Below are 23558 nucleotides of genomic sequence, written 5' to 3' on the forward strand. Positions count from 1 at the left end.
TTAAAACGAGACAAATTCATACCACTATAAAAAGAAGGATTTTTACTATTATAAAACAAATCAAGAGCTGAGCTTGGACGTTGAGAAAAAAGAGGCGCATCAAATGTTGTTGTATTATTAACCCCAGAAGTTGTCGATGTCTGCTCCGCCGCCGCCGCCGCCGCCGCCGCCGCCCCGTCCGACGTGCGATTCATTCTCTTCGTCGCCGTCGTCAATGTAGAGTCGATCCTCATCGGACTCCTCATCGGATCGAGATTCGATCCCGTCTGGGTCATAATAGTGGGATTTTTTAATGGCGCTTGAAGTTGGAGAGACGGCATTCTTACTTGACGATTGAGATTTTGGTTTAGCGAGTTTACGCTGTTTTGTGGCTCGTACGGTAGTGACACGTCCAGCGGCTCGCTTTGATCGCTTTGGTCGTTTTGAAAGTTGCTCGTCTTCGTCACGGTCGACGTCGGCGTCGTCATAAGCGTTGTTGTAAAAGGGAGTTTGTTCTCTGATACGTCGTCTGCCATTGATTCGGGCAACTCTTGAATTCGATTTGACGCTATTGGCAATAGATTCCGTCTCGGAGGTGTCTTCATCACTTGCAGTTGAATTGGAAAACTCAATTGCCCTTTTGCGTTTCGAGTCCCGATTACTTGCGTTAGAAATTGCACTCCTCCATTTTCGGTAATCATTGCTGGTGATAGGATACTCTTTGAGGCGACTTGGGCGAAGGAGTGGTTTTCGGGGATGTTTTGTAACTGGTTCAGGTTCCGCGAAATTTGATTTTTCCAAACGGTTAGATCGCTTTGATTTGACGACTGGACTTGCTGATCCAGAATCGGACCGTCGTTTGCGAATATTGCCACGTCGCGATTCTCTTCGGGCGCTCGTTGCTCGAGTGACGGGTTTTCTTGAAAGCTGACTACGCTTGATACGGGCTTGAAGTTTTTGTCGTCGAGTTTTTGCCTCTTGCTCGAGCTTTTTGATGTGGAATTCCTCTTCGTCTTCCGAGTTTGAGAACTCGACTGATTCGCTTTCTCTTTCGCTTTCGCTTTCGCTTTCGCTTTCCGATACGCTTCTTTTTCTGCTCTTTCTCGTTGCTCGATCACTTCCGTAAGGAATTTCTCTGTTGCATATACCGGCGATAGTGCGGGCGCTCGTGTCCTCCTCGGTCTCATAATCAGGATATGGCTCTGCTTTGGTCTTTGGCGCAATAACACGGATACGATTTGTCTTTGGATTCAGTTCCCAAAATGAAGCAATATTATCCAAGATTGATAATCGAACGAAACAACCACCGTTTACCAGTGCGTTATTCATCCTGATTAAAAAAATAACTACTAAAAAATTTTTACGACTTACCTTGAGTGAAAATTGTAATTTTTACCGTTTGCGGCTTCTTATTCAGAAGAATAATTATTTATGAATAAACATGCTTGTAAACTCTATTATATAATTATGAAAAAGAGTAGAGACAGCAATCACGCCGCCTAGCGGATTTTTTAAAATACCTAGTATAAATACCATAGGTATAACCTAATTATATCACAACTCAAAAATGTTTCAACATCTTAACTTTGATCAACTTCAACAAATTGGCAGCAAGTCCAAGCGAGCTAGAATTTTAAAAACAAACTTCAACCACCACGTCATCAAAGGAAAGGAACAGTATTACATCAAAGCGAGCGTTGCAGAACTTGTTGACGCGGAAGGAGAGGAAAAGTTTGGGATTGAAAAATTGGAGATCAACAAAACAGCCACTTTTGCACTGATTGAGAATAATTTCAATCTTGACTGTCCGAAAACACGCAACTGGTTTAAAAGGAAGTGCCAGAAGCTCTTCGAAGAGAAAACACCCTCATCGTCTCAATCTACGAATACCAGCCTCAAGCCGAAGAGTACAAGGGAAAATACATCACCGATCCTGAATCTCAGATCGACGGGCGATTCGTCATCTGTGGATTGAAATGCCCCAGCATATAATCAAATGGGTCCCCGATCCGCGCTTTCAACATCCTAGCGCGCTTCTTATATCGGGAACCACTGGTGCAGGTAAAAGTTATTTCGTAAAAAATATAATTGAGAAAGAGGGAATAGTAGGAGACATTAAACATATTTATTATTTTATGCCTAGACTAGAAAATTTGGATATTCAACCGTTACCCCATCAACAATTATACTTGATGGAAGGTTTGCCAACTAAAAACTGGGTTGACGACACATTTAAAAGTGAAAATAAAAATTGTATGATAATTGTCGATGACATGTGGTCTAAATGCGTTGAAGACCCAGTTATTGAATATCTTCTAACATATGGTCGTAGGCACTTCAATGTCTCGCTAATCTTCATTGCTCAAAACTTTTACGAAAAGAGTCGAAAGGCGATCACTCTCAGGTATGAACACATTTTTACCATTTTTTAAAAAGCTTTATTTAGAAACTGTATGACTGCATATATTTTATTCAAAAATAATACTGACACTGGTATGAATAAAACTATTGCCACGAAGACAGGAGAAGTGGACGCCTACAATTCAGCCATGAAACTCTTTAAAGAAAGAAGAATTCCTGCCTACTCGTACGTTATATTTAATCGAGATACCATCAACATGGACCAAGCAACTGTACTCACTAATTATTTTGGTGAAATACCGGGGCTTGGACCTTGGTTGTGGATTTTCGGGTATAATGACTGATTCGGAAAATAAAAATAAAATGGGCATGTAAATTTTGTTTTGTCTGTTTTGTATTTATTTTTAGTAGATGAAATTTTTTGACAATATGTCGCTTATAGAACTTGGGCAAAAAGATGTGACTATTTTATCGAATTAGAGAAAAGTAGTGAAAAAGAAAGAACATTCAAAGAGAATCATGCTTTATGGTTTTTAGATTAGAGCAATCGCAATTGAGTATACTTGAATCGTACAGAGTAGCTCCGACGAATGGTCGCATATTTCAAAGTATCTTCGTCAAAAATAGATGGTAAGCAGGCGGGTTCCTCCTTGGAGATGCGCTTCACAGATGCAACGGAAGCAGCTGTAATTGCTCCAACAGGTTTGATTTCTTCTGCATCGCAAAAACATTCTTCAATTTCGCCAATTGGGTATCGAAGAGTGGTTACGATTGGATTTACTTTTTTGAAGAATTTTGCAATTCTTTTGGAAAGAGTCTTTTTCTCTGGCTGGATTTTTTCAATCTTGACAATCATAGTAGTGGTAGTGGTTGTTGTTTGTTTTGACGATTGGTGATGATATGAAATTGACAGTAAGCAGTGAGTATTTATACGCCCTGGCGCTAGAGTTTCTATCAATTTCAAAAAAAAGAGTTTGTTTTGATCTTTGTCATGTTTTCTAATCGCCGATCGATAGGTGCATAATTACTGCTACGCCGCCGCCGATCGCAATATACAATTCACAGCTACTAAAAATCGGCACTTCCGCTCGCCAAAGACCAAAACAAATAACAAACTCTCTAGAACATGCTGCCAACATATAATGCGAGTTTTGTAAACAACCCTTGCCCCTTTCTTAGCTAAAGGGTGAGAGTGTTAAACTACAATGAGAATAACTCGAGTTCGAATCTCGACATGAACATGCATACTTATCAGCTATCAATTCCTCACAATCAAAAAATTTTTTTCCTAACTCAAAAACCATTAATAACAAACGAAAATGAAACACTGCTTTTAAAAACTACTCCAAAAAACAACACTCTAATGAAAACAGAATATGAATAACTATTCGTGATAACAGATCTACACACTCTTTGACTACACAAAAGAACCGCACAAACATCAAAACAAAGACACTTTTTTCTAGAAAAATAAATGTTTTTATTTACAGCTCAACTTTGGAACAGATTGGAAAGATTTTTGCGCGCACTTGGTGGTGGTGGTCTTGAATCTGGACACTTGGAACTTGGTGGTGGTGGTGGAGATTTACTCGCGTCGAATCACACTCGCGCCGTCGATGGCGAAAGTGCGGCCCGCGCGAGTAGTGATGACAACGCGGGCGGCGCCAGATCGAAGATCCGACCACAAATTGTGAAACGCCTTTTCATAGGCCTCTTCCAATCGTTGGAGCTCGACCTTGAGTCGGTCTCGACCAACAGCGTCCAGATTTTCGGCGAGCGAATCGTAGATCGCCTTCCAGCTGGGTTCGCGTGGGAGATCTCCTGATCGACGGGAGATTCACCAGGCAAAATGATGGCTGGGGGTCCTAAATAAAACGTTTTTATCTATGAACAAAATCAAAAAAATAAACTTACGTCGAGAGCCAATGGTGCTGGTGAGTCGTTTGCCAAATTCTTTGGCTTTTTAGCAAAAGTGGGGAGGGGCGCTTGATCCCGATCGCGGTTGCCACCAGCGCGAGCAGTTTCGGCGCTCTCAGCTTCCATATGGGCGACGCTGGGATCGTCGTGGATGGTGGTTGACGAGGTGGACGGGGTGTCGAGCATTTCGACAGCGTTGGCCAGGTTCGCTTGAGCCAAACCAAGGCTTCTTCGAAGCTTATTCTTCGAAGCTCTAGTCTTGGCGGAAGTGGACGCTCGCTTAATTATTTTTATTTAATTGTTTGGCGTAAAAAATTTGAGGATGATGGACATGTGATTTTAGTTTCAATTATTTTAAGTTGATAAAGTCTATAAAAATTCTAAGTTTTCAATTGTTATGGTTTTTGATTGTTTGTATGTTTGTGTGTTAGAGTTTGACGAAGTGAATTTCTGACTGATGATAAATATTAAGTTTCAAATAATTTTAAGTTTTTTAAGTTGATAAAAATAAAATTTTGTTTACTTTTATGATTATTAATCCTAACCCCATTAATATTCCAAGAGATGAGTGATTATGTTTCCCATTCTTTTTGTTTATTGATTTATAATTAAAGAAAACAAATTTATTGATTTTATGGTGTTTAGATTGAGTACTTACGACCATGGTGGTGGTGGGTGGGTGGGTGGGTAGGTGGACGGACGGAGTCAAGTGACACGCAAGAACTGGTGATGAGAAAAATCGAAAAACGACTTTTCTCTTTGCTGTTCCAAAGCAAACTGACGTGTTTTCATTTTTAGCCCTGAAGTAAGCAGCTGTTCTAGAGAAAATTTTGCATGTTTTTCTTGGAATTTGAGAATTTTACTGAGAATTTGAAAAACAATAACAACCGATTCTAGAAGCATGGTGGTGTCGAATTCTGGTGGTGGGGCCCGGCCCGAGGCGATAATTATCTTTGACAGAGAAGCAACAACTCAGCCGCATCCGATCAGTCTACAAAAATACAAGATAGAGAAAAGACGCTTTTTATTTTTTCGATTTTTGAAAAATGGACGACGCAGAAGATCTTTATTTCGATAGAGAAGGTTGATTATTTTATTGAATTGTTTATAACTTTATTTTCAGATATGAAACGATTATTTGAACTTGATACAAGAGTGTTTCCACCAATTTGGTTTATCAACAAAGAAGATACAACTGAAAATCGAAAAGAATATTATGAGTTTATGAAACGATTATGGAAAACAACGAAAAGACTTTACCCAGAAAAATGATCAATTATTCTACTGTACTGTACAAAAAAATACATGTCAATTTACTACACTTTTTGGTCTGATATGCCCAGAGGGCGATTTGCAGGGAGTTGAAAGCAGGTAATTTTCAAACTGCGCGCCAAACGGAATTAGCCATTCAGCGACAGCCTGCAACACCAGATACCCTACCATATATATAACTACTCGCGCGCTGCATTCAAAATATCGGCAAAATTTACAGTTTTTGTAAATTTCGGACAGATGCATGCTCTGTTCAAACTTTTTAAAACGGATTTGAAATCAGCTTGTCCCGCCGGTTATCCCAGTATCATTAATTTTTCTGAACTCGGAATGCAACCTGGTGAACACAAAAATCACCATTTTTGACCCTTTATATTTCTTCATCCCTTTTATTTTAGAGAAAGTTAAAAAACAAAAATACTTATTTGAGCTATCTTAAAAACATATTAAAGAATAAAAAGATCGGACAAGTATTTCGGGTACTTAATTTTTGTGTACGGACCCTAGCAATAGAAAAGGTCATCTGGTTGATACTGTTTATCGGTAAGTACAGAAGCAAGGGCGTTTTGACAGTAGAATAAGAATGGAGGAAGATAGCTGGGTAGAAGATGCAAAACTGCCAAATCCAATAGCAAAACCGTCCGTTCTTGTGATAAACAATCGAATTATCTGCGTTGGAGGAATCATAAGTACGACATTTCTCATTCTTTTCCTCATCAAAAATTGAAGATTCGCACGATCCATCGGATAGAGTCGAAGTCTTCGATGGAGAAAAATGGACGACTCAAAGTTTGCTGCCAGAAGGTCTTATGGGAATCGCAGCTGTGAATATTTCTGAAAATGAGGGGATCATTATGGGTGGGATGGCTTCAGGTAGATTTTTAACAAGGCTTGTTTGATAAATTATGGAGATACCTGCGCGCGAGATACAGTCAGAAAGATCACTTGGAACAAAGATGCAAAAATGCCACGATGGGTTAATCTCATTCCTATGCCAACTTCTAGGTAAAACTAAAAGAATCTCGATGAATAGTTCAAGATATGACTTGCACGTGACTTTGTACGGACAAAATGTCTTCGCCGTCGGAGGCAGGTGCGGAAAACAACCAGTAGCGGCAGTCGAGTCTTTCGATATTGAATTGAATCAATGGACTTCTTGGATGAATCTGCCAAGTCCAACTGCTCTTTCAAGCTTTGGTTGTTCGAGAGGAATGATGGTCATTGCTGGTGGTCTTAAAGTTTCTCAAGTAAGGATAAAAAATGGACTCATTGTCATTCTCAAAGGCGAATCACGATGGCTTTTGCAAGAAAGTTTCATTCCTTGACATCACGAAAAAGGCCTCAATCTCTGACTGGACCGGGCAACGACGATGGAGCCTTCTTCAACCAAGAGGTTCTTGCCAAACTTGCTCCATCGATGGCTGGTTTATCAATCTTGGCGGAATCAACAACGGTAATAAAAGCAACCTTCAGTCTTTCACGCTTCTTTCTAGAAGGAAAGCCAGCGGATCAAGTCGAGACAATCAACCTCCGAGAGCCTGCAAATCGTTTTCAGCCCCTCCCAAACCTTCCCTATCCGATCGCCTGTGCAACTACCCTTTTGACCAAAGACGCTTTCTACTTTCTCGGCGGTATCAGTTCCTTTGGACCGACAACATCTTGTTTGAAAGTCTATTTCGAGCGTGATCCAAACTGCATCCTTTTCGATGATCTTGCAAATAAAACACCAACAGGCGTCGATGCCTGAAATCAACAAAGAGAATCGGTTTTTCAAGCAATAAGTACCTTCCATAGAAGGTGGCAAATAATTAGTTGCAATTAGACATACAAAAAAAGATAAATTCATTAGAAACATAAAATTTATTTCTTCGTTCATTCTTTATTTTTTATGGTTACAATAAACACACTCTTATAAATTCTTTTCTAGACCTTTTGAAGAGTCCCTTCTACCTTACTTATCAACGAATTAAAACTGTTTATAAAAAGAACCTTTCTTAAAAGTTAATAATTCAACCCGAGTGGTAAATGAGTAGCAACTAAAGTCCTTAGCCTTAGAAAAAGATTCAGTAAAATGAAACTCTTTAAATTTTTTCTCCCAGTTCTTGCGGAGTATGAGGGAAACTACCAGCCACGAAAAGCCTTAGAGCTTCGAATCAAGTAAGAAAATCAGCTTTTATCGAGTTCTTAAGAAATTTTCAGAGAGAAGATTCATCATCGAAAACATGCAGCAATCAGTGCCCTCAGCCACAAATTCAGCGGGAGAATGTACGATTATGTAAAAGACAACTATTTATTGCAAGAAAAATAATTATTCAAAACTCGTGAAAGTCTGTATTTTTCTCAAATCTTTCGTTATCAGTGAATGGTATGCATGAAATAGCAAGAAAAATAATGGCGGCGAGGATATTCATTCCAGGAATAAGGATGAACAGCGCCCAAAAATAGTCGATGGAGCTTTTTAGCGGGCCAATAAGAAGACTTGGAAGATTTCCACCAATAAGACGGAGGAGGAAAACTGAATGGGTAGTCAAAAATCCTATTGGAAAAGGTACCTGTGTAGCCAATCGCCTGGCCTCTAGAATTTTCAGGAAAAAGCTCTGCCACAGCAACGAGATATGGCCCGTACCACATTTCAGTAATAAAATATCCTGTCGAAAATCCTTTCAAAAGAAGCATAAAGCTTTATCTTACCAATAAAAAGTGGCGCGAAGAGAATAGGGAGCTCCATATAAAATCCAGCTGTCAAAAGCGGCGAGGAAAGAAGAAGCGCCCCAGCGACGAATCTCAGGGATCTTTTTAGTCTGATAAAGCCAGTGGACGAGGCCTTTATCTTGTCGTTTATGTATCCGCCGAGCATGCCTCCTGGAATGCCACAGAGGATGGTGCAGGTCATCAGCCACAGGTCAATATTATAATCTTCGGAACTCTCCTTCTCGGAAAGAAAGAGAACTTGATTGTAACCCCAGGCATATCCGGCCGAGTTTCTCAAAGTCCCGCCGATGATGAGGAATAAAATGGACGGCTGGATGCATTTTGAAAAGAAATATTTAGAAGTTTCTGCTGATTCTTGGCAATAATTTGATGACTTTGACTTATCTGAAGGATCTTTTATCAGAAAAAAGACTGAGGGAATCAGGACGACTCCGAGAGCGGTAGAGAGCCAAAACGCCCAGCGCCACGAGTCTTCTACTCCAAGCCATTTCACTTGGAGAAGAAGGGTTTTAAGACCGTAAGACATTCCATAGCCAAGCTGAAAAATAATCAAAGGAAGACTGAAAAGTTTGCTTACATAGATTCCCCAATTGACGATCGACATTCCGAAAGCCCTGTTTTCCGGATCCAAAGAATCAGTAATTAGCGACACATTGATCGGATCATACGCGGCTGAAAATCCAACAATAACCCTGAAGACAACCAAAGCCCAGTAGTTGCTTGTAAATCCAGTCAAAACATGACCAGCTGTGAGGAAAACCAGCCATATTGACAAGATCTTCGATCGGTCAAAGATATCTTCTGAATAATAAAAGCTCAATTGAGAAAATTTTTACCTGATAAGTAGCCATTCAAAAGAATACTAATCGACAACGGGATCAAAAAAGCCAAGCTGAAATACGCCTGAGCCTCTGTTCCTCCCCCAGTCCATTCTTTTTCACAACTGGAATGATCGTTATTACAATCACATTCAATAGAGCTGCTCTTGTTGACACAAATGAAATCGCCAAAATGCACTGAATTTGCCATTTCTTTGGACATAATTACCGGCAACCAATGCGAAAACTCCGCAAATAGATTGCAACCAAACAGTAAAATGCAAAGCAAAAAGTCTTTCCTCTTCATCTCTTTTTCTCGTGAGCCTTTTTCTATCGCCTTCAGGACATGGAATCATTGCATGATTTTGTGTAACAAGGGAGACTTTGTGTTTTTTAATGTGTATTCTAGCTTGTCATCTATTTGTGTTGGCTGTCGATATAGCTGTTGCTTTTCGCAGATCCGGCATCTTTGTTTTGTCTGGGAAAAGTCTTCATTTTCTTCATAAAACTTGACATCTTCAACCGGTGAAAAATGCAAATTTTGATATGATTTGCTAAAGTGTTATTACGGCGCAAATACTAAGGCCCGCCAAAGGCTTTATTTGAGAATAAATGAGGACGGTAAATTTAAAGTCACGCCGAAATTTTCAATACACCATGAGAGGAGATGAGAGAAACCAGAAACAGCTTGCAAATATTTTGCTTTTTCTCGTTTTCGTCACCGTAAGAAATTTTTTAACAAAAAATTAAACCTAATTTATTTCAAGGTGATTCTTATACAACGATTTTTGTACGAAGAAGCGATCAAGGATTATTCAACAAAAATAATCAGCGATGAAGTCAATTTCTTTGGGAGCTTCATTCGAAAGAGAATCGAGGAAGATATGGAAGAAAGAATTGAATCTATTGAAGAAAATCAAGCTGAAATCAAGGAAGAGAAAGACATTTGGAAGTCGGTAGAGGGAAAATACATTGAAAAATGCACTTACGACAGATGCAAATCGTATGAAACACTTGAAGAAGCAAAGGAAAGCTGCCTGAAAAACGATGATTGTTTCGGAATAACTGGAATCAACGATGAATTTACATTGAGAAGAGGCCCCAAACTTGTTGAGAGCCCTCTTGGTGAAAACTCCTGGGTTTATGAAGGAGATCTTGAATGCTCAGACAAAGAAGATGATATATTTCTAGATCTTCAGAAGCTTGAGGAAAATTATCCACCTCTCAAAGGAATCAAAAGAAAAAATAGAGTCACGAATAAATGTTTCTATCCAGGTAATAAAAGCTATTTTCCACATTCAATAATATATTTTAGGCTATCGGACCGTTAATTCGATCATCCGCTTCAATCAAAACCTCAAACCAAAAATCCTCACCAAGCCTGACAACTGTCACTTTTCAAGCTCCGAGAAAACTTCGGTCGTTTTTGGGATCAAAACAATGCCTCAATCAACTCTCGCTAGAGCGACGATCCGAAAAACTTGGCTGAAAAAAGACATCTGGGAATGGCTAGGAGTCGAGATTAAAATTGTATTCCTCATCGGGAGACCGTCAGAAGAAAATGCTCTTCAGCAAGAAATTGAGGAGAATAACGATATCCTGATATTGGACATGAAAGAAAGTCATCACGGACTGCCTTTCAAAGACATTGCTTATCTAAATTTCATCAAGGAATCCTGCTCTTCCGTCCAATTCGTGTTCAAGGGCGATGATGACATTCTCCTTATCCCTCAAAATCTCAAGAAAGAAATCGACAAGCTCAAAAACAGGGACGATTTCGAAGCTCTAGGATGTCTGAAAAATAAACCTACACCAATAAGAGTACTCAAAAGCAAGTAGTTTACCCCAAAACAACTCTTCCAAGGAGATATTTATCCTGCTTTCTTTTCTGGCGCAGGTTATTTGACAACTGGCAACTTTTCCATCAACTTGGCGAAAGCCATTCCCGATGTCCCTGTTTTGCCGTTGGATGATGTTTACATTGGGTCCCTTATCGTCTCCTCTGGAATGCGCGAAACAGCACAAAGATCGAATGAAATCTGTAAAGGAATCGTGGCCACAAATGCTGCCATCCGAAAGAATGATTTTTGCGCTCTACGTCAAGTACCAGTCGCGCACAAAGTCACCAATTATACAGCACTAGAATCGATGTTTGAGAAGGTTGTTTCTGGAAATTTGGACTGCGAAAGAAAGAGAGAAGAGGATTTTTTATTATTTGATGATCTTTAAAATTGTGCATTTTTTTTATTAACAATATAAAAAATAATAAATATGAATATCTGTTTGCGAAATATCGTCAAGTGGCAAGAGAACACAGAATTGAAAGATTCTGTCAAAGCGACATGTACAGGCAAGGACCAAAGGAAGTTCATTTTTATCCGTTTCCGAGAAGTTCTTGCAGGGGTATTCTTTCTTCGTATTTTAGGTCAACTGTGATGTTTCTGTAGAAAACTTCGCTGTTTCGCTCGATTAGCTCGTAGTTCAAGCTCTAGAAAGCAGGTTTAATAATGAAGAAATGGTTGCATGTTACATTTAACCCGTCGAATTGGTTGTGTTTGTTCCAAGCTTTGAGGAGCTTGACTCGATTGGGGTTGGGTTTGTTCGACGTCTCGTGGTCGTGTTTGATCATTTTGTAGCGCGTGATTTGCGGTGATGGTCGAACAAGCTTGTATTTGGCACCACCGATTGTTCTTCTTTCCAAATCGTCGTCTTCTCCTCCCCAGCCCCAGTACTCATTGCTAGAATTGACAGTTAGGCTTTCAAGTTTTCATAGTAAAAGAACCTGTATCCATTGATTTTCTCAAATGCTTCAGTAGTAAAAGCAGTAATTCCCCGAAAATCGTGTTGTACGGCAGTTTGTAATTGAACTTATCGATGTATCCGGAGTAATGTCTCGGTGTGTCGAGGCACTCGTAAATATTCTTGTCGTTTTCGGGGACAAGATCGACATCATGGAAGAAAAAGCAATCGAATCCATCTAGAAAAGGGTGAATGGAGGGTGAAAAGAATGGTTGGTACCATCTTTTGCAACGTCGAAGCCAATGTTGAGAAGTTTAGCGCGGTTGAAAGGAGATCCATCATTGGCTTGATTGACCGAGTAAACCGCGAAATGATTGTTTTGGCGATGGAGACTGAATTGAATCATTCAATTTGAATGCACTGAATTTGCCATTTCTTTGGACATAATTACCGGCAACTAATGCAAAAACTCCGCAATAAATTGCAACGAAACAGTAAAATGCAAAGCAAAAAGTCTTTCCTATTCATCGTTTTTTTCTCGTGAGCCCTTTTTCTACGGCTCAGAGCCTATGATCCATAGAGGCTATGGATTTATTGCATGAACTTGCGTTATAATTGGTACTATGTATTTTTTGATGATAGCTTGTCGTATATTTGTGTTGGCTGTCGATATTGCTGTTGTCTTTCGCAGATCCGGCCAGGGCTCCGAATCGCGCGTGATCCGGCATCTTTGTTTTGTCTGGGAAAAGTCTTCATTTTCCAGATGTGATTTGACATCTTCAACCTGTGCAAGATATAAATTTTGGATATGATTTGCTAAATTGTTTTTACGGCGCAAATACTTAAGCCCGCCAGAGACTAAATAATTAAGTCTATATTTGAGAATTTGTGTGGACGGTAAACGCCGAGTCACGCCGAGACTTTCAATTCACGATGAGAAGAGAGGAGAGAAACGAAAAGCAGCTTGCGAATATATTGCTTTTTCTCGTTTTCGTCACCGTAAGAAATCTATCATTCAAAAAATTAATTCTAATTTATTTCAAGGTGATTCTTATACAACGATTTCTGTACGAAGAAGCGATCAAGGATTTTTCAACGAGAATTATTAGTGATGAAGTCAACATATTTGAAAGCTTCATTCGCAAGAGAATCGAGAACGATATTGAAGAAGGAATCGACTCCATTGTTGAAAATCAAGCTGAAATCAAGGAAGAGAAAACCATTTGGAAGAAAGTAGAAGGAAAGTACATTCAAAAATGCACTACTGACAGATGCAAATTGTTCGAAACATTGGAAGACGCAAAAGAAAATTGCTTGAAAAACGACGATTGCTTCGGAATAACTGGAATAAACGATGAATTTATATTGAGAAGAGGCCCTAAACTTGTTGAAAGCCCTCTTGGTGAAAACTCCTGGGTCTATGTGGCCGACCTTGAATGCTCAGAGATAGAACATGACATATTCCTTGATCTTCAGAAGCTTGAAGAAAATTATCCAGCTCTCAAAGGAATCAAAAGAAGAAATAGAGTCACGAATAAATGCTTTTATCCAGGTTGGTAAAGCTCTATCCGGGATAGACTATCCCACGATCATCATTAAATTTAAGGTTATCAAATCGTTAACTCGATCATCCGTTTCAATCCAAACCTCAAGCCAAAGATCCTAACGCAACCTGACAACTGCCACTTTTCATGTTCTGAGAAAATTTCGCTGATTTTTGGGATCAAAACAATGCCTCAATCAGCTCTCGCCAGAGAGAAGATCCGAAAAACCTGGCTAAGGAAAGATATCTGGGAATGGCTAGGAGTCCAGATCAAAATTGTATTTCTCATCGGGAGACCATCAAAAGAAAATGCTCTTCAGGAAGAAATCGAGAAGCATAAAGATATCCTGATGTTGGACATGGAAGAAAGCCATCACGGACTGCCTTTCAAAGGCATTGCCTTCCTAAATTTCATCAAGCAATCCTGCTCTTCCGTCGAATTCGTGTTCAAGGGCGATGATGACATTCTCCTCATCCCTCAAAATCTCAAAAAAGAAATCGACAAGCTCAAGGACTCAAAAGTTTTCGAAGCTCTTGGTTGTCTGAATCAGGGCTGGCAAATTAGGGTCCTAACAGCCGCACTACCGAAAAATTGTTAGGGTTCTAACTCAAAATTAGTGCGAATTAGTGCGGCATCCCCGTCCTACCCGTCCTATTTTTTTCCTTGATATTTTTTCGTCTATTAGGACTGAATCGCCGCCCTAACCGTACTAATTATGAGGCTCTTTTTCATCATCCAATCGGCGCGCGCTTACCACCAGGCGCGGAGGGCAAATTGGTGGAAGATTGAAAAAAGAATGGAGCTGATTGGATGAGAAAAACGAATGACCCGCCATGATTGGCGCACCAATAAGCGCGCGCCTCTTTTAGACGATTTTAGTGCGGCTTTTTCCAACTCGTACTAATCGCACTAAAAAGTTATAAAATGAGAGTTAGGGTTCTAACAATAGGGTTCTAACTCAAATTAGTGCGGCTGGGTAGGCTTCACTTTGACAAGAGCTTCATTTCGACAGAGCTTCACTTGGACAAGAGCTTCACTTGGACAACTTTTGAAAAACGATTATTTATTAATAACGTGATTAATAATGACTAATTATGGCCAAATTTTAAGAATAATAGACACTATCAGATGTTTTCTTTGATCTAAAAGTAAACAAAGACAAATAAAATTTTATGTAAAAAACTTGTCAATTTTATGAAAACTGTTGCTTTCTTTTTGAGAATTATTTATCAAATTCATAAAAATGACCCTTTTAAAATGTTGTCAAAATGACGCTTTTGTCCAAGTGAAGCTCTGTCGAAATGAAGCTCTTGTCAAAGTGAAGCCTACCCTAGTGCGGCTGGCGGGACCCTAATTTGCCAGCCCTGGTCTGAATCATAAATATCGTCCAATGAGAGCACTAAAGAGCAAGTATTTCACCCCAAAACAACTGTTCAAAGGAGATATTTATCCTGATTTTTTCTGGCGCTGGTTATTTGACTACTGGTAACTTTTCCATCAATTTGGCAAAAGCAATCCCCGGTTTCCCTGTTTTTCCGTTGGACGATGTTTACATCGGGTCCCTTATGGTCGCTTCTGGAATGCGCGAAAAAGCGCAAAGATCGAATGAGACCTGCAATGGAATTCTTGCGACAAATGCTGCCATCCAAAAGAATGATTTTTGTGCTCTACGTCAAGTACCAGTCGCGCACAAAGTTACCAACTATACAGCGCTACAATCGATGTTTCAAAAAGTTGTTTCTGTAAATTTGGACTGCGAAAAGAACAAAGAAGATTTTTTATTATTTGATGATCTTTAAAATTGTGCACTTTTTTTATTTACAATATAAAAAATAATAAATATGAATATCTGTTTGCGAAATATCGTCAAGTGGCAAGAGAAGAGAACAGCGAATTGAAAGATTCTATCAAAGCGACATGTACAGGCAAATACCGGAGCAAATTCATTTCTATCCGTTTCCTAGGAGTTCTTGCAAGGGTATTCTTTCTTCGTATTTTAGGTCAACTGTGATGTTTTTGTAGAAAACTTCGTTGTTTCGCTCGATCAGCTCGTAGTTCAAGCTCTAGAAAGACAGATCAAATGATGAAGAAAGGGTTGCTTGTTACATTTAACCCGTCGAACTGGTTGTGTTTGTTCCAAGCTTTGAGGAGCTTGACTCGATTGGGGTTGGGTTTGTTCGACGTCTCGTGGTCGTGTTTGATCATTTTGTAGCGCGTGATTTGTGGTGATGGTCGAACGAGCTTGTATTTGGCACCACCGATTGTTCTTCTTTCCAAATCGTCGTCTTCTCCTCCCCAGCCCCAGTATTCATTGCTAGAATTCACAGTAAGGTCTTTAAGCATTGATTGTAAGAGTACCTGTATCCATTGATTTTCTCAAATGCTTCAGCAGTAAAAGCAGTAATTCCTCCGAAAATCGTGTTGTACGGCAGTTTGTAATTGAACTTATCAATGTATCCGGAGTAATGTCTTGGTGTGTCGAGGCACTCGTAAATATTCTTGTCGTTTTCGGGGACAAGATCGACATCATGGAAGAAAAAGCAATCAAAGCCATCTAGAATAGGGTGAATGGAGGGTAAGAGGGGTGATTGGTACCGTCTTTTGCAACGTCAAATCCGATGTTGAGAAGTTTAGCGCGGTTGAAGGGGGATCCATCATTGGCTTGGTTGACCAAGTAAACGGCGAAATGATTGTTTTGGCGATGGAGAATCGGGACGATGTAGTAGAGAAAATACTAGAAAATAGGTTCATTTTCCTTCATAATTGTTATTTTCTTACATGAAATTGCTTGGTTCTGAACAAATCGGCCGTCATATCTCTGAAAGGAATGATGATAGCGATGTTTTTCTTCGGTGCAACTTCGCAATCTTTCGGCAAGTGTTCCCCATTTTCGAAATATTCTTGATTCTCGACCGCCATTTCTTTGTAACGCTCCTCGACTTTTGACATGTCAAAGTTGATCGCTAAAGCGCCCACTAAATCTTTGGGCGTGCAGATTTTTTCTTCAGTTTCTTCGGTTTCTTCTTTTATCCAACTTGGTTCAGCGGGTATTTGGGGGACAGTATCGCTTTGGTAGCCATAAGCAGGAGCAACAATGGAGAGGGTGTACTGGCAGCTCGATGTATTCGCGACTTGGAGGTATAAAAGTCCTCCGAGAAGAAGCAATGTTCCTACAAATCAAGTTGAATATCATATTCCCTTGATATCGCGCCTTACCGAATATTAAATTTTTATAACTGCAGGAAAGAAATTCATCATCTTCTGTCTTTCTACCACTTGTCTTCGGCAGCAACGCCTGTATCATCTGAAATTTATCTTTACTCTCTATTCGTTGTTCTTCTTTTAAATTTTCTCAAAAATCAATTTTTGAATCAAATTTCAAAATTTCTCATCTCTTAAATCTGTCCTTTTTTTCCTAAAAGAAGGAGTCAAGTCTCAGCTTTTCTACTTCAAAAATGACAAATAGCGGAGACAGAAGTACTAGTACCTCTTCACTTTCTTGAGCCATTCAATTTACAGTAATTTTTTTTTTCAAATCGATTTTTCTCTAGGAAAAAAGAATCATTTTCCATGCGGGAAAATTCGCATGCAAAAATTGTTTGACGTTGCCATTTAAATAAAATAATAAGGATTGAGTCATCCATTCAAACATTCAAACATTGTCAATGTCAACTTTTTAACGCTTTCCTCGAATCGTCAAAATCTTTTCTTTCTTTTTACTTACAGCTGCTTGAAAAATAATTTTGCTCTTGTTTTTGAAAAATAAGTCATTGAGCCGAATAGTTTTATGATCTTCAAGGTAGTTTTATCGTTAAAAGTCATGAAATTCTGTCGGTTTTTATTGTTAACTTGACCATGGCAACGATTTTTTCGAAGAGAAATTTGCTAATTACAGTCAGGGCTGACGATTTGAATGTCATTTTTTATCAGAAAATGGCATAACTACCTACCTTCTCCCGTATTTCTTTATTTCTATTTTCATCCATGTTAAAAAAATGACGAAAAAATCGAAATTTTTTCTCTCGCCCTTTGAAAATGGGAAATGATCCTTCAAATATTTTTTCGCAGGTGCGACGGATACGAAAACAAGGAGCAAAAAAATGAAAAATTTCCGTTTACGAAAATTTTATTGCTGGATCAAAAATGCACGGCTTATCACATGCAGATCCGATTTCAATGATAAAGTGCTTCCCTGACAGTAATAAAAGCGGCGATTCCGATTAATGGAGGGACAAAAAAAGCGTGTGAAGCTCGTTTTCTCAAAAAATAAGGGTGACACTTCCTTAACTTTAAAAAAACTTGCTCTGGAATTTAAAATTATACCTGTTTCCTTTTTATCATTTTTTCCGAAACTCAGAAAGATCGACTATCACAATCTCTATCTTTTTTCTATTTTTTTTCATCAAAGAAATTGATCCATTTATCTCTCGTGCATAAAAATGCAGCTTGAGATGCAGCCCGTTGCGTAATTTTTTGATCAACTCACCGCTTCCTTGTCTTCATTTTCCTTCATTTCTCTTTTATTTTCCTTCAAAAGTGCGCTTTCCCGGCGTTGAGAAATAATTACGAATCTAGAAATAAAGCCATCGTAAAATCAATAAAAACATCCGAAGATGATGAGTTGACCCTGGTAAAAACTCTTCAAAAACCATCAAAAGGATCAATTTTTTTCAACAAAAATTCTCTTTTTTGATCAAAATAAGGGATAATTATCTCGTCTCATAAACTGAAATAAAAATAAACTGTTGGCAAAAAGCTGACACAAAGTCTGAGAGTCAATCAGCCACTTACATTCACGCAATTACTGTTGATCCTCGCGCATTCCTCTATTAAAAACGAATCAATCTCTTTATCTTATTCGAGGAATTATTTTTTCAAAATCTTGTTCTTTAAACTTTTTCTTGAAAAACTTCTTCAAAATTCAATTGCTGCTGCTAGTATTGATGCCAAAGATGATTGTCTTAGATGTCATAGAAAACTTGCGGCTGTTTATTCACAGGGTTATTGATATGAACAATAGGGACGAATTCTCTTTTCAGTAAAAAAAATGCTTGCGCGTTTTTTCTCTACTTTTTTGCTTCTTTGCCTTTTGTGGCGATCTTTTTGCGGACCGCGCGCAGCTCGTCCTGGTGCACTCCTAAAAAGAGATAATAAAACAAATTCTATTGAAAAATAGGGACTGGCCTTGTTCACCCCTTATTTACTGCATGTGTTGCCTTGTTCATTTTTTGAGCCACGTAGCCTTAATTCAGAATGGCGCCTGAAAGTAAGGCTACGTGGCCCAAAGGATGAACAAGGGCAGGCATGCAGCAATCATGATGATGAACAAGGCCACTTCCTATTTTACCTGCTAGAGGAACGAGTCGAATCGGTCGCATATTTTCCTTCTCCACTTCTTTCCTGACTTTGTCTAAATGATCTTCATAACTCTTTCTTTCACAAATTTCCCTCATGCAAGCACTGCCAAACCCCGCAAGTCTTGTTATTTGGTCTGTCGCAGCTTCTAGCTTCGAACTTGGCCGCTAGAATAGAAAATTGTAGAACTGAATATTTACAGAATTGAATTTTACCTGAACACAATCAGAAAGATGCTGAGAGGCTGCAAGTGGCTCGCTGAGGCGTACAATATCGTTGCGATGAAGTGGCACTCGTCTCCTACAGCACGTTAGTTTTAAAAATGCAGTTGATTCAGAGCATTGCTTTCAATATTAACTAAGCCAGCTGGCCAACAACTTATCGAAATAAAAAGGAGCCTCAACACGTGAGCCCTTTTCATCTTCAATAACTCGAGGTTAAGAAAAAATAACAATTGAGGTTAATACAGTATTAATAATACTACCTAGCGCGGTAGATTTCAAACTCAGAATCGGAGCCTTCTGAAATGTCGGATTCGTATTCGGTGGAGCACTGGTACCAGGACTTTTTCTTTTGGAGGATGGCGATTTGATTCGTTATCTGAACAAAAAATAAGGGTTTCACCACGAAAACATCGTCCAGATCATCAATGGTTTCCCTAAATCAATCCGAAAGCTTCTTACCGGAATGGGTTGAATTGTGCATCGTTTAACAGGGTTGATAACTTGATGAATTCCAACGCCTTTTTTGTTTATTTTGAATTTGATTTCATGCATAAATCTTTATTCAGTTGAATGCACTGATGATTTTTGCAGGGATAAATAAGCGATTCGATTTTCGATTCCAATAAAGAAAAAAATACAAAATGAATCAGTTTTCATTCTTTGCTGATGTTCGAAAGAGCGCTTCATAAGAGAATTCTCAAAAGAATATAATCCTCTTATATTTTGACATTTAAAATGTTGCGACAACAAAAAGTTTGCTGTTAGTGAAGGATACCGCAAGAATAACAAAATGAACCGAGTTTTTATATGGAGTACTCCAGGATAACTTATCCTTACTAAGTCGCTTAAACTGAGAAAGTTATGAACATCTTCCTTTATTTTATATAAGAATAGATACAGTATCTACCGCGAATGCACCTGCATAATTTTGCGATTCTTTACTGTCAGATAAAATAAACGTTCCTGAATTCTGTTGAAGCATAATTCTTTTCCCCGACGTTGAAAAACTCTTCGACGACCCCGTCGAGCTCCCATATCCCGAAGAACCAGGACTGATATTCAAATTAAAATTGCTCATTTTGCTCCTCTCCTGAAGCAGGAGATTGTTTCCATTCTTGAGGCTTCTATTCGTCGACTTTGAAATGCTCTCTAGTGTTTTCGAAAAAAGCTGCGAGATGCTGCTGGTCCTGCGGTCTCTCATCTCAGAATGCTCTCTCCGCGCTAGAATATTTTAGGAGAAAGGACGATGAATAAGAAATAAGCGAAACATGCGACATGTCCCAGAACTGGAGAGAAAATGAGCAAGGGTGCTTGTTTCATCAGCTGAGATCTAATAAAACCAGGAAATGTGAATATTGCAAAGAACACAATCCAAAAAATTAGAGTCAGCCGGGCTTGTTTTTTCGACCGAAAATGGATTTTTGAATTTTTTGTGTTTAAATGTTTTATTTCAATCAGGAACAGGGAAATTTTAAGGGCAGGCAGGACTTTATAGTGATTAAGTGCAGGAAAAAAAAAACGCTAGAATTGCAGATCTCTTTTTGGATTTCAGAGATTTGCCATCGTTTCGAAGATCCAGTCGACATAATAGGAGACCTTGGCGAAGACTCCTGGTGCATTCCGTCCAGCACATTCCTCGCCCCAGGAAACAACTCCATAAACAACTGGCTTTCCGTAAGCTTCACAGACTAGGGGTCCACCAGAATCACCGTAGCAAGGGCCTTTGCCAGGATCTGTCTTTCCGTCGTCGTCAAAATCGGGGGTTCCAGCGCAGAACTTTGAAATAATATGTTTTTTTTTTCTTTTTTAGGAAATAATAGATACCTGAGTCTCCCACTCTCCCGCTTGGAAATCGACCATTTTTGTCGCGTTACAGTACTCGTTTGAAAAAGTATGAAGACCGACCTCATTCAAGAGGTTGGAAGGCTCGTTTCCAACGCCATATCCAGCAACTTTGCAGTAAGAACCGTCAGCTACGTGATCAGCAGGGAGGCAAGCTGGTGCGATCTTAGAAGCACATGTTTCTGGACCGTCAGCGCCGAGTTTGTTTTCTAGAGCCTGTTTGACGTTTGGGATCTTGAGGAGGCAGACGTCGTGAGGAATTCCCGGTTCAGTTCTTTTAAGGTTTTATAATACATAGTCTTTCATAAAACAAGGTAAAAGAAAACCTTGCCCATTGTAATCGTAATTCCAATGGTCATAACTATTGTGAATCTTGAAATCTTCAATATCAAGTGATAAATTGCAATCGCCTGAAGTGTCTGCTTCATTTGACATTCCAAGGTGTACTTGAGGATCACTCGATTCACCATAATTGTAGTAGCTGTAGTAGGCGTAATTGTCATCGTAGTAGAAACAGCAATGCGCAGCGCTCAGAACGTAATCACTAGAACCATCATCGAAGTTGGTGATCAATGTTCCTCCGCAGCTGAAGTCAAAGTTCACATAGTAAGGATGAGCTTCGATCGGAACATGTCTTCCTCCGATGATTCTTGCAAGAGGCTCGCTCTCAATCGGCTCTAAAGGCGTCTCACATGTCATGTTTTTCCAGGACGGCTCCTCAAAAGTCGCATTTGGAAGAGGCCCAGGGAGTGTTCCTTCAAATGGTGGTGGATTCTGAATAAAATCCTCGATTTCACTTGCGTCGACCGAACTCAAAATCTGATCATCAAGTTCATAGCAAGAACCGCCATTATATTCGAGAACGCCAGTTAGAATAGGGTAGTCATCAATGAGACAAATCAGCGCTCCGCCTGCATCACCAAGACAAGCTTTTGCTTGATCATTTTCGTTGAGAGATCGAAGTTCGCCATCCAAAACGATGAGAGGAGCGTCGCGGAGAATTTTAGCTTGCTCTGGCCATTCATATCCATAGTAGTAGTAATCAGTGAAGTTATTATAGCCGTAGTTATAATCAGCGTCTTTTTGTCCGCCGAATCCGGCAATGTAACAGCTAGTTCCGCTAAAAATGGTTGAAATAAGTGCTCTAGAAACACAAATAGAACTTACTCTTCCAGTTCTTCGTCAGACAAGCATGCGGGTTCAAAGCACGATCCCCCGGAGCACGATTGAGGCGCACTGTCGATCAAATTCGGAACTCTTACTATGCAGTGGTTTCCGTTGGGGAATTGTCCTTGTTTGTATTCAATAGGATTGATGATGAATTCATCGTCGTTTGGATATTCCAAATTATGAGCGCCAACGTGAATATCCCAATCACTCGGATGGAAGTAGCAGCACCACGAGTCTGTCAAAAGCCAGTCATCACTTCCGTCCTCGTTTTTGGTCAAAATTGTCAAGCCGCAGTTTTCATCCTCTGCTTTGCCAAATTTTTCGCTCCACGCGAACCAAGGATATCGTCCTTTTTTCGTCTCTTGGCCACCTGCGATCCTTGGAGAGATTCGCGGATCTGAACATGATTTCGTTTTTGGCATGGAAAGAGGCGGGAGTTGAAAGGTTTCTTCCCAGTCGATTTTTTCTTTGTAGAGAGTGTGGAGCATGCATTTTGTGTAATCTTCGTTGTGGCTTTCCGAGGTGTCCTTGAATTCAAAAGATTAGAAGAATATCTGATAGACACTCACTGATAGACTCTAGGTATTTATAGATCCTTACCTCTGTCATAAAGTAATAACTGGCTTTTGTGACGCATTGTTCAACATCATCAAAACTGTGCGCATCTTCATCGAAGTTAACCTCCATCAGGAAAGAGTCACCTTTCTCGTCCTTCAGCTCTTTCTTTTGATATCGTCGAGAAAACTGAATAAGAGTGGCTTCTTTGTGCTCCATCCAATCCTTTTTCGGAGCTTGGTGTCCGATGAACTGATTTTCGTAGACGTCGAGCTGTCGATCGGAGAAGGAGACGTGCAAATCTTGCATATGAAGATGGTGTTTTGTAACGAAGGCCCCACAGTTGGACTTCTTGAAGCGAATCATTCCAGTGTAATCTTCCTCAGCTGGTGGCTGGACTTTTCCTTTGAAATCGACGGAGAAAAGAACGGAGCCATATTTACGATTGATGACCCTGGTTTTTGTTTTCGAAGCTTGCTTTTTGACTGGAATTTTAAAGGGTTCAATGACGAAAAGATAAAAAAAAAACAAAAATTTGTCAAAAAATCTCAAATTCCGTTCCTTGAAATAAGAGCACTGATTCATGCACTTCACCGACGATCCGAAAACCGGTCCGTTTACCTTGTGACATCCTTTTCTCACTCTCGGTAAATCACAGCCAGGATATGAACTGGATGAGTTCTTAGTTGCCTCAGCGGCGAGTACAACGGAAGAAAGTAACTTCATCTTTCTTAGAGAAGCTCTCTGACTGCCTAATCCAGCCTGTCAACGTCGTATTTATGTGAATTATCGTTTTTACGACAAGAACTAGGATAATTAATCTTTGCGCGGTTCAAGCGGGTCATGAACGTCGATTTTGAAATTATGTTTTTATCCTTTTTCTTCAATAAAATCTGCTTTTATTTTATGTTGTGCACCTGAGAAACCGAAGAAACTGCCTGACTTGACATTTTTGTGCTGACTTTTTCGTAAGTTCATGGTCTTTTCCGGAAGGTCAGAACCACAACCATAAGATTTATTAACAAAAAAGCCGGTGTATGCGATAAATGTGAATTGCTTTGTCGAAATAT

At 39.5% G+C, this 23558-nt stretch overlaps 7 protein-coding genes and 1 long non-coding RNA gene across 9 annotated transcripts; 3 read left to right on the forward strand and 5 right to left on the reverse strand.

Moving 5' to 3' along the window:
- The first annotated feature begins 5252 nt into the window (after nucleotides 1–5252).
- Nucleotides 5253–5541, forward strand: LOC145705791 (uncharacterized). Its single transcript, XR_014134638.1, has 2 exons — nucleotides 5253–5340; nucleotides 5381–5541. It is a non-coding gene; the product is annotated as an uncharacterized LOC145705791 (long non-coding RNA).
- Nucleotides 5542–6112: 571 nt separating this feature from the next.
- LOC145701398 (kelch domain-containing protein 8A-like) lies at nucleotides 6113–7276 on the forward strand. Its single transcript, XM_081778617.1, has 6 exons — nucleotides 6113–6218; nucleotides 6259–6402; nucleotides 6441–6534; nucleotides 6569–6776; nucleotides 6814–6982; nucleotides 7023–7276. The coding sequence occupies exons 1-6, from the start codon at nucleotides 6113–6115 to the stop codon at nucleotides 7274–7276; spliced, it is 975 nt and encodes a 324-aa protein (XP_081634743.1).
- Nucleotides 7277–7841: 565 nt separating this feature from the next.
- LOC145701399 (uncharacterized) lies at nucleotides 7842–9404 on the reverse strand. Its single transcript, XM_081778618.1, has 5 exons — nucleotides 9078–9404; nucleotides 8819–9039; nucleotides 8221–8779; nucleotides 8082–8177; nucleotides 7842–8044 (listed from the first exon to the last, which is right to left on the reverse strand). Exons 1-5 carry the CDS (start codon nucleotides 9364–9366, stop codon nucleotides 7842–7844), a joined length of 1368 nt encoding a protein of 455 aa, XP_081634744.1. The 5' UTR covers nucleotides 9367–9404.
- Nucleotides 9405–11370: 1966 nt separating this feature from the next.
- LOC145701400 (beta-1,4-galactosyltransferase 2-like) lies at nucleotides 11371–12204 on the reverse strand. Its single transcript, XM_081778619.1, is given in 5 exon segments — nucleotides 11371–11547; nucleotides 11590–11797; nucleotides 11842–11893; nucleotides 11896–12036; nucleotides 12078–12204. Coding segments are annotated over 5 exon segments (642 nt in total). The 3' UTR covers nucleotides 11371–11433.
- Nucleotides 12205–12581: 377 nt separating this feature from the next.
- Nucleotides 12582–14073, forward strand: LOC145703846 (uncharacterized). The gene is made up of 3 exons (XM_081781243.1): nucleotides 12582–12797; nucleotides 12843–13350; nucleotides 13405–14073. The coding sequence occupies exons 1-3, from the start codon at nucleotides 12732–12734 to the stop codon at nucleotides 13938–13940; spliced, it is 1110 nt and encodes a 369-aa protein (XP_081637369.1). The 5' UTR covers nucleotides 12582–12731; the 3' UTR covers nucleotides 13941–14073.
- Nucleotides 14074–15132: 1059 nt separating this feature from the next.
- LOC145702873 (beta-1,4-galactosyltransferase 2-like) lies at nucleotides 15133–17934 on the reverse strand. 2 transcript variants are annotated; one of them, XM_081780163.1, is made up of 7 exons: nucleotides 17829–17934; nucleotides 16559–16646; nucleotides 16121–16512; nucleotides 15938–16076; nucleotides 15701–15896; nucleotides 15449–15656; nucleotides 15133–15405 (listed from the first exon to the last, which is right to left on the reverse strand). In XM_081780163.1, exons 1-7 carry the CDS (start codon nucleotides 17853–17855, stop codon nucleotides 15292–15294), a joined length of 1164 nt encoding a protein of 387 aa, XP_081636289.1. In that variant the 5' UTR covers nucleotides 17856–17934; the 3' UTR covers nucleotides 15133–15291. The 2 variants fall into 2 exon arrangements, with proteins under 2 accessions (XP_081636289.1, XP_081636290.1); XM_081780164.1 differs by lacking the exon at nucleotides 17829–17934 and adding an exon at nucleotides 16830–16943.
- A 398-nt stretch (nucleotides 17935–18332) lies between these two features.
- Nucleotides 18333–19473, reverse strand: LOC145701401 (uncharacterized). The gene is made up of 5 exons (XM_081778620.1): nucleotides 19381–19473; nucleotides 19182–19297; nucleotides 18913–18997; nucleotides 18690–18864; nucleotides 18333–18479 (listed from the first exon to the last, which is right to left on the reverse strand). Exons 1-5 carry the CDS (start codon nucleotides 19471–19473, stop codon nucleotides 18409–18411), a joined length of 540 nt encoding a protein of 179 aa, XP_081634746.1. The 3' UTR covers nucleotides 18333–18408.
- Nucleotides 19474–20392: 919 nt separating this feature from the next.
- Nucleotides 20393–23119, reverse strand: LOC145701402 (transmembrane protease serine 9-like). Its single transcript, XM_081778621.1, has 6 exons — nucleotides 23110–23119; nucleotides 22534–22973; nucleotides 21931–22460; nucleotides 21095–21883; nucleotides 20746–21037; nucleotides 20393–20697 (listed from the first exon to the last, which is right to left on the reverse strand). The coding sequence occupies exons 1-6, from the start codon at nucleotides 23117–23119 to the stop codon at nucleotides 20470–20472; spliced, it is 2289 nt and encodes a 762-aa protein (XP_081634747.1). The 3' UTR covers nucleotides 20393–20469.
- Between the last annotated feature and the right edge of the window lie 439 nt (nucleotides 23120–23558).

This window comes from Oikopleura dioica, chromosome PAR (genome assembly GCF_907165135.1).
Source record: "Oikopleura dioica chromosome PAR, OKI2018_I68_1.0, whole genome shotgun sequence".
Lineage (NCBI taxonomy): Eukaryota > Metazoa > Chordata > Appendicularia > Copelata > Oikopleuridae > Oikopleura > Oikopleura dioica.